A 9,553-nucleotide genomic window follows, 5' to 3' on the forward strand; every position below is an offset into this window, starting at 1 on the left:
TTCTATAATTTTATTGAGCGCGAATATTAAGAATTTGTTTCGTTTTCTGGTAAGCTTATAATTGCTGGTAACAGCAATTATGCTCAAATCATTCTTGGCCTCTACCTTCTTAAAATTATCGAATTATTTACTAAGCAAGAAGCTTGAATTGTACTAATTTCTTTATAATTTATAATTCGTTTCGTTTTCTGGAAGACTTAATAACAGTTAGTTTTGCTGGTGTCTCATTATTTGTGTATGCTTTGTAATTTCTCTATACATAATAAAATAATAATAATAATAATAATAATAATAATAATAATAACAATTAATGTAAAATTGATCTTTTATAACAATATTTTATAATCTGAAACAATAGAATGAGATCATGAAGTTATGTTTCTTTTCTATGTTTATTTTTGCAATTATCTTGAAGTTGTGGATATCTCGTGCTTCCAGATCTTTAATTTGTCATCGCCCGGCCGACCCGGTGAGCCAAATACGAGGGAAGCTGGATGGCCGCAGGGATTAGCGCCAAGTTTGGAGAGACTGTGTGCTCTCTGCAAGGAGCTGGACTCCTGGCTAAACGGCGCTTCTAATCGCGTCGTTGTTCTGCATGCCAGGTGAATTGATGATTTTCAAATATTGTCTAATTTATCTTCTGATAAACTTGAACGAAAGAGATAATAATAAATTTACAATTAAATTACGGGCGATTTTAATAACATTTAGGTTCCTATTGTATAACTCTTAACGACAGTATCGGTGTCGTTATACTGTCGTTGCGTAGTTGCTTTATTATGTATAAAATTTGCATAATGATAATGTAATGACATCGACTGTTGTTGAGAGTGGCGGAAAATAAGGACTTTAATATATATCTATCGAATTCTTCAAGCCGAAAAGAAATTGTTTTCGAAGAATAATATAAGTTACGAGCGCAAGTCTCTCCATGTACGCACATTTGTACGCATTCGTGACCTGGTTTTTGTAGAATGGCCAATGTTCAAGTGATCGGCCGCAAAAGCCATAATTTTACCGCGGTATACGTTCACCGCCCCCTCGAAACTCCGCGCCCATAACTTCCCGTTAGTCATTTCCATTCATCGTGAATAATAACGTCATTAGACCGCGATCAGCCCGCGGCGAAATCTTTTCGTATCCTACCTCTTACGGAGAAGGTACGGAACCGTCATTGCGCGTTCGCAGTACCAAGTTAACGTTATCGTTCTCTTCAGGGGCAGCAAGGAGCGGCTGGGTGTGGCAGTATCTGCTTATATGAACTACAGCAGCATCTGCGGGGGACGCGATCAAGCATTGGACAGGTTCGCCATGAGAAGGTTCCTCGATGACAAGATCGGATCGCTGCAGGTTCCATCGCATCGAAGGTAACGAGAGAGAAAAAGGGAGAGAAAGTTGCATGCGTACTACCTGTTGATATATTGTCGTTAAAACTCAATTCTATCGTATTTATTTGCAAATAATTCAGACAAAATCATAAAATCCTTTACGAGCGCGTGCATCAATCGCAAAAGGTTTATAGATTTATTTCTTAATTCCTATAGTCATTATACGTTCAATGTAATCTCGTTCTCGCAATTTATTTTAATTCTCATTTATTGACACTTTCAATGATAAGCAATCGATTGTGTTAGAAAATCTTATTTTATAATCTATTTTACGATATTTCATACTTGAATGATTGATGTACAATATACATTGCATTTCATAAACGTATTCTTCTTTGTTTTATTTTATTACTATTATTTAATTTTAGGACGTGAATATTGAAAAATGCTTCTTTTAAAATAATATTTTATTTTAAAACTTAGAAACCGAGATAATTTACAATAATGATATAATAATTCGCATCCTCTAATATCACGTAATTTTTTTACTTTTTTGCGTCTATCTTCCTCTTCGAGAGTTGAAACTTATTAATTCTGAATTAAATAAAACGGATGTAAGAGATGCAAGCTTAATTAAACTATTTGCATACATACGTAGTCATTTCTATACATCAATGATGCGTTCAACGTTTATTGCGGAAGCTGTGCAATTTCTTCAAATTTATATCACACAGGAAAAGAAGAAACGTATAACTAATTTACGTTTATTACCAAAGCGGTCCTATTAAGAAGGACACCTTACGTCCTTGAACAGCCATCCTATTTGTTATCCATTCTATGCATCATCAACTTGAAATGTTGAGTTCTCATTATCTAGTCGTCATCATCTTCAATCATCCATGCTCGTTTTCTGCCATCCTTCGTGTTCCTTTGCCGCTATTAATCATGTTGATGCCTATCCGATCATTCCTCTATAATGGATTCCGGAAATTCGTTCGAGATTCCTCAGAACTTCGGAATAGCATCGACGACTTTTAAAATTGCAACTCCCGTAATCGCTTCGTTCACACCATGATTACAACATTTACCGGTGAGGGAAGATCGCGAGGCAAGATGGCAGCAACAAAATAAAATGATCGGCCGTGTAGTATACTTAACGTTTTTGTTGTTGAAGAGATGTTTCTGTCAGCCGGTTCTATCCACGCGTACTATGAACCATTGATCTAAAGATAGCGAGCTCTCATCATCATCATTATTGGCAGCCTTATCGTTTACTTCATCGCTGTGTCGTCGTATGCATTCATAATGACCGTAATGAAACGCGGTCGGGTTTGCATGCGGCTGTCTCTTTTAATCTCGTTCGCACTTGTAGCCATCGTAATATGTTCTGACTTAAATACAACCCGATTGAAGAAAAAAAGTTTTTTCTCGTTTACGTTAAGAAATTAAAATATATCGATAAGCCATAAAGTTGATCTTATTTGCTATGCATATAATTTAAAAATATATCATAATTATTTGAATAATTATTTGGATATACATATGTAATGATCTCAAATTATTATTTCTCATGAACGATTAACTATTCTTAGAATTATCTAAATAAAAATAATTACTCTAATATAAATAATATATGTAAATAACATCAAATTATATTGAAATTACGTATTTTATATAATCATTTATCTAACATAGAATAAATAACAAATTATTCGAAAAATATTGTGATTTTATAGTCATGTTTATATAATGTTGATGTATCCGAATCATTTATTGGAAATATAATAATAATGATAAATAATTTTAAATAATTTTAATAATAATTATAAATCATTTTATTATAATTAATTATTTTCTAAATTGATTACATTAATAAAAATATTATTTGGATAATTACGCAACTAAATAAGAATATTACATTTTTAAAATACAGTAATTATTAATAATTATAGAATATAATCGTTAGAAGATAATTATTTATTATAAATTATATATAACAATATTTATAACAAAATCATTTATAATTCTTATTTCCAAATAAGTAATTCGGATACATCAGTGTTAGTATGTAAGCATTATAAGATCATATATTCTTATTTAAATAATTGACTGAATAAATACATAAAATATCTAATTTTAATGTAATTTTTTAAAATCTTTCAATCTCAATGAAAATCTAATTCATTCTATTTTTTTCATTGCTTTTTTTCTCGTTCTTTTCCATAAACGTTTTCGTTCCTCTCGAGATTTATACTCGCTATTTGATCAACCGGTTTCTTTTAACGAAATAAACGCAACCCATCCGGCAGTTTATCGCGCGTATTACGCGCCATCGACCCCGTTGTAACCACGATCGCCGTATCATTACCGTCATCATCGTCCTTATCGTCGTCCTTGTCATCCGCGTCGCCGTATGCATTCATAATGATTGTAATGAGCCGCGACCGAGGTGTGCCCGCGTGCGTGGGGACTTCCTTATCGCTTCTTCTTCTTCTTCTTCTTCTTCTTTTTCTTGCTTGTCATATCGCCTCCTCTTCGTGGTCCTCGCGCTCCTCTGGTCCTGCCTACTGGAGTTCCTCCATTAATTCCGCAAGCCGCGAGCATTAGCATGTCGTTAGCGTAGTTGCACTCTCGCAAGCGTATGAAACCATTACTAGCTTGCCTCCGAGAGATCTCTTACGACGAATGATGTCGAACGTTAGTGGCACATACTCTTATCTCGTCTGACATGCACACCTCTTCGTGTCACGGGCCAAGGCTTCCATTGGTCGAACCATCAATCCCATTCATCATGTTTCTTATGCATGCGCGCATTTGTGGCTTGAGAGAAATTTGCTCTTTCGTTTTTTTTTACTTTGCAATGTTGCTCGTACCAGGAAGATTGCCTCTTGGTAAACCTCATCGATTTATTGATCGTTATTTATGGTATTCATCTTTAATCCTTTAAACCATCAGATCGCGAATCAGGAATTAGAAATTATTTTAAAATTGAAAATGTAATATCATATTTATTTTTGGATGTTAAATACAATAATAATCTCCTGGATTTTCTAGATACATCGAGTACTTTAGCGGACTGCTGTCAGGCTCTTTGAGAATCAGCCAGTCGCCATTGTACCTGACCCATCTAACAGTCCTTGGAGTGCCGCTCTTTGAGCCGACGGGCTGTCGAGCCTTTCTTAAAGTATACGAAGGACTTACACCGGTTTACACTTCGGATCTGTACTCAGTAACGAACGCGCGTGAATTTACAGTTAATCTTGGCGGACTTCGATTGAGAGGCGACATCTTGGTCAAGTGCTATCATAGGGTATACTCGAAGCAGACTCGAGAAGTTATGTTTTCCCTCCAGGTAAGAAAGCAATGTACATATAAAATAAATTTATATTTCATACATATAATAATTTATTTTTACATTATTAAAAATTATTGAGAAATTATTACAAATTTTTTTATTTAATTGTATTACAGTGTGAAACCTTGTAAAACCTTTAATTCGTATCTTTTTATAAAATTATATGACATTGTAATATGTATTGCTTGATCCAATATCCACTTATAGCCACCGTTTATATTTGTCACATATAAATACTATTTATAAATGCATCATGCATTTATGGTGAATACATTATGACATGCAAGTGTCACGATGTGAAATCAGAGACATAAATGATAATTTATGCAAAGTTAAATAGTCAAGGACAGCGAAGTAGATCTACGTGTTCGGGAAAAGAGACAATCATCGTGCAAAGATATTGCATGTTAATTTTATGCCCGATGGGCAAACAGTCGATTCTGAAAACGACGTAATGATCTAATTAATATAACTATAGATATTAATTTTTCCTGTAACATAAAAAATCTGATGTATAAGAACTCTGTGAAAAAAAATATATCGATTGTGATACGTTACATCAAGTTTTATTTTGTTAAAGTTACAATACTTGTGCAGAAAAAAGTCGTGCTTTTTTTTATTGTTACACATGCTTTACGCAAACTGATAATAACATTTGAATTTATATTCTGTTGTAATTGATTTTTTTGCAATAAAAAGTTTTATTAATTTTTTCTTCAGTAAAACAGAATCAATAAAAAATGTTGCGCTTAATATTCCATCAAATCTTTGAAGAAGAAAAATAAATCAGTTGCAAACTCTCCAGGGACTTGACAAACATGAAAGCACTTAGTATATAATTTGTATGACATTGAGCAAGATAAATTGTTTCTGCCAATCACTGATTACGTCGCGCATATTCTCATATCAACCATTGTTCCTTTAGTTTCACACGTGCGTAATTACGGAGAACGTCGTCTCCTTCCCGCGATCGGAGCTCGATGTCGCTTGCGACGATCCTCGATGCCCACCCGACAGCGTGGTGACACTTTACTTCGCCACCGACGCGAAACGTCAGGACGGCCCAATTCCAGCGCCGACACCCGCCGTGCCGCATGCATCAGCGCATAACGATCCCATCTTGCATTGGGACAGCTACACGAATCTCGAGATAAGTGACGACGGTGAGTGCAAATTTCTTCATATTTTTAACGTAGCTTTTCAAACATGACAGTGATAGCAAAAATTATAAGCCTGTTCTTTTTAACTGAATTTCTTGCACGATTCATCTTTTTTCTTTTTCTCTCCAGCGTAAAGCGAAAAGAAAGAAAAATTAATCGTGCAAGAAATTTATCTAAAAAAACAGACCTAATGTCTTATCTTTTAGAGTACACACAATATTTAAAAAAATTATTTAATTAAAAAAACTTTTAATTTATACATAGTTAAGTATTGATTAGCTTAAATTGGTTATTAGTATTTGAACGTTACACATAATTTATAGTTAAAATGTGAATTATAAGTTATTGATTTTCATCTATCAAAATTGTACATGGGTATATATAGAATTTCAAATAAAGTCGATTTCTGGCTTCTACTAACCAATAAAATTTAGAAATGGACGATACAATATGATAAACGAGACTCTCGAATATAAAATAATATTGCGGACGTTTATGTTAACATGAATTTTCATGTTTTACTTCTAAAATGCTCACATAAAATATACATAAAGTGATGAATAGCATGTGACATGATGCTGCAATTCTTATTAAATATTTCTTGTTCTTAACACGATTCTTGAAAATGAAAATGCTAGTTTGTCTCTCATGTTGTAAATTTTACGGTATGAGATTGTCGATTAATTTATCGTTATCATGAAAGCCCCGGACTCGTGGTTCACATCAAGAGAACTCATCGTTGTCGACTAATACATATTAATTTTCGTCGTAATGGTACCCAATTAACCTCGATCTGACAGCGAGAGCTAGTCAGAAATACAACTTGGCTAGTGTTCACAGCAAGAGGGGAGGAAGCAAACTAGACGAAAGAGCAGCAGTCAGTATAGTGCATTTAGAACCGCTGACTAACGCCGCCGGAAATATGTTCTGCCAAGTGGAGAGAAAATGGCGGTTTATCGCGATGGGGGCGATTTTCACGGCTGGAAATAGATCAAAGGTCGGCTCGATGGGCAAGGTCCATCGCGTTAACCGCTTCCGAGTATAGCGTTTCTACTCTGTCATTGCTTATTTACATCTTCACTTTTCTCTGATACTCTAGTCTGATTTTTTATGAGATGAGTAAAATGGTTGTCACAATGAATACTTTTGATATGTAATTAAATATACTTTCTAAATTTATAATTTGAAAATATTATGCAAATTACGAAAAAATATAAATATCAATTAAAATTACATAAAGATGAAAAATATTTGTTAAAATCTTACATTTAAAAAAATGGAAAACTTTTTAAACTTATATTTTCAATTTAAATAAGATTACGAAATATATATAATTGTAACAAATTCTATCGTATCTTATAATTATTTTAAATTTCTTTTTATTTATTTAAAGAATAAATTATCAATACCACTAAATGTACTATTTAATGACTATTTAAATTAATCAAATCTCATTATCAAATAAAAGATTCGTTACACGATTTTAGCCACGCTTAGCAAAGGATAATAGAATCCAATGTAGCGATTTGTTCTGCACGGTATATTGCTTTAATCGAGATGATTGCGTCATCGCCATGATTCCTCCAAAAGCACGCGCCGGCAACACGGGACGACCAACGCTCTCGGAGTCAATTCATTTCGTTAGTGATCGGCCGGTGGGTTCCAATAAAGCTGTGACCCAAATTGCACGTAATGCTAAAATCGACGCCGTTTGTTACGGGACGAAGAGTGACAGACGAGACCGGAAAGAAAAATGGAGGGTGCCCATGAGCAGCGTGAGCTGCAGCCGAAGGGAGACGACTAGATCAATGGATAGGTTGTGTGTTGTACCGATTGAATGCCGGTAGTTTAACCGCAATACCGTCAGCGACCCATCTGTCGGATAACCATCTCCTTCCTCCTATTTACCAACTGAAAGGTGTGACCAAACTGAAATCAATTCCATCTCTTAGCCAGCCATCTCCGTGAAAAGAGATCGGGTATTCTGTCGTTATCAGAACGCGATTGATTATATTCAGATTCTTCGGCATAACTCAGCACCTAAATTACTGCGCCAGTTTTTCTCCATCGAAGTTCCAATTGTTCGAAGATTCATGAATATATTGTGTATTTATTAAAAATTAAAATTAATTAATTTTACTATCTTGACAAAATGTACATATTTTTTTAATTTGCTACAATATAAAATTTTAGAATAAAGATTTCATTTCTATTTGAACAAGCTATGAAGGAAGCTCGATCGCACTCGCGATTTCTAAACTATCTCGACACGCTGTTTCCCAAGCCATCCCTCTTAATTGTCCTTTCATTGTATTGAGTTCAGACGTTCTAAATCACACTTAATTCCAGTCCCACTCGTACCATCAAGTATCGAAGCGATTTGTCGCCGGCGGGTGCGCCCGTATCAATTGGCGTTTATATCTTCGATTTGCGTCGCTACTTTGTCTAATGATTTAATGTGAGTCTATGGTGCATTTGCGATTTTCCTTGCTGTCGGGTGAAAGCAAAAAGTTAATAGGCGACGTATTTCCACGTTACAAGACAACGTTTACCGGCACGAAGAGAGTTTCTTCTCATCAGCGAATCGACGAGTGTAACGAACTCTGATCGAGACGGAAGCGTCGCGATGCCCACACGTTGCACCCACGCGACAGAATATAAGTTTCCTATGGCACCGTGCTTGCACGAACGATCTGCTTTAACGCTGAGTTATATGAAAAATAGTACGAAAAAGTTCAAACTTCTTTGATCGGGTGACGTGCGAAGCAAAGCGGAAATGTAATGAATCTTCTACGTTTCCGAGTAATTTCATACGAATCTTGTCTGTGTATTCAATTCCTTAGGTTGACCTGTTTAAGAAACTGCAAAGTATAGTAGAAATGTGGAATTAAAGCTGAATTCGTTTAAATTAAAAAAAAGTCGATTCATCTGAGAAAAGTTAATTTGTGATGCAAACGAAAACCATTTTTTAACTTAAGAGGATATTTTATATAAATATGTAAATATGTAAATATGTATATATATATATATACATACATATACAGAAAGAATAATCAAAAACTAAATAGAGAAGATAATCATAAATCAAATAAACATATTTTATCAATAGCAAGTCTCGTTACATAAGATCGTATTGGATCAGGATGTAACAAAAGTCGTGAAAGCTGTATCGAGTGGAAAGAGATGGAAAGCAGCACAATATAGGAGATTTTCATGATGGTGGGGAGTCTGCGGGTTTATTCTTGGCGTCTTGAGACGCTATGGATGGGGATAGAGCTTAACAGTTTTCGCGCGCCTTCTATACGTAACTGTGCCAGAGAGTCTCAGTTTGATTCTTGATTCTCTCGTGATTAATAGTTTTCTTGTACAATTTGATATTTCTACCATTTACATTGATAAATATGAGATTTTATGATCACGAGATTTAGTGATTACGCTGTTGCGATAACTGTAGAATCGTGAGCAAAGTGACGAAAGTAGCGAGCATTTTGAGTAAGTTAATTTTATTTTCTTTTTACTAATATAGATATTTAAATTATTCAATGCAAATTTAGTTTTTATTGTAATTTTGAAATTACTTCAACAATTATTGTGAAAAGCAATTTTGAGTGTTATCATATTTTAAACAGCAATTTGTATTGACTTAAAAATTTGTATATATATATATATATATATATATATATATATATATATAATAATATATTATTTAT

At 34.2% G+C, this 9,553-nt stretch overlaps 1 protein-coding gene across 1 annotated transcript in view; it reads left to right on the forward strand.

The window, feature by feature from the left end:
* LOC105618483 (tensin-3) overlaps window positions 1-9,553 on the forward strand; it is a 191,185-nt gene that overhangs the window by 151,403 nt on the left and 30,229 nt on the right. Inside the window, exons 7-10 of the mRNA XM_012200016.1 lie at window positions 439-602; window positions 1,218-1,367; window positions 4,383-4,680; window positions 5,609-5,846. Coding sequence (XP_012055406.1) covers window positions 439-602; window positions 1,218-1,367; window positions 4,383-4,680; window positions 5,609-5,846 — 850 coding nt within the window. The remainder of the gene's footprint in view (window positions 1-438; window positions 603-1,217; window positions 1,368-4,382; window positions 4,681-5,608; window positions 5,847-9,553) is intronic.

This window comes from Atta cephalotes, assembly GCF_000143395.1.
Source record: "Atta cephalotes unplaced genomic scaffold scaffold00017, whole genome shotgun sequence".
NCBI classification, from domain to species: Eukaryota; Metazoa; Arthropoda; class Insecta; order Hymenoptera; family Formicidae; genus Atta; species Atta cephalotes.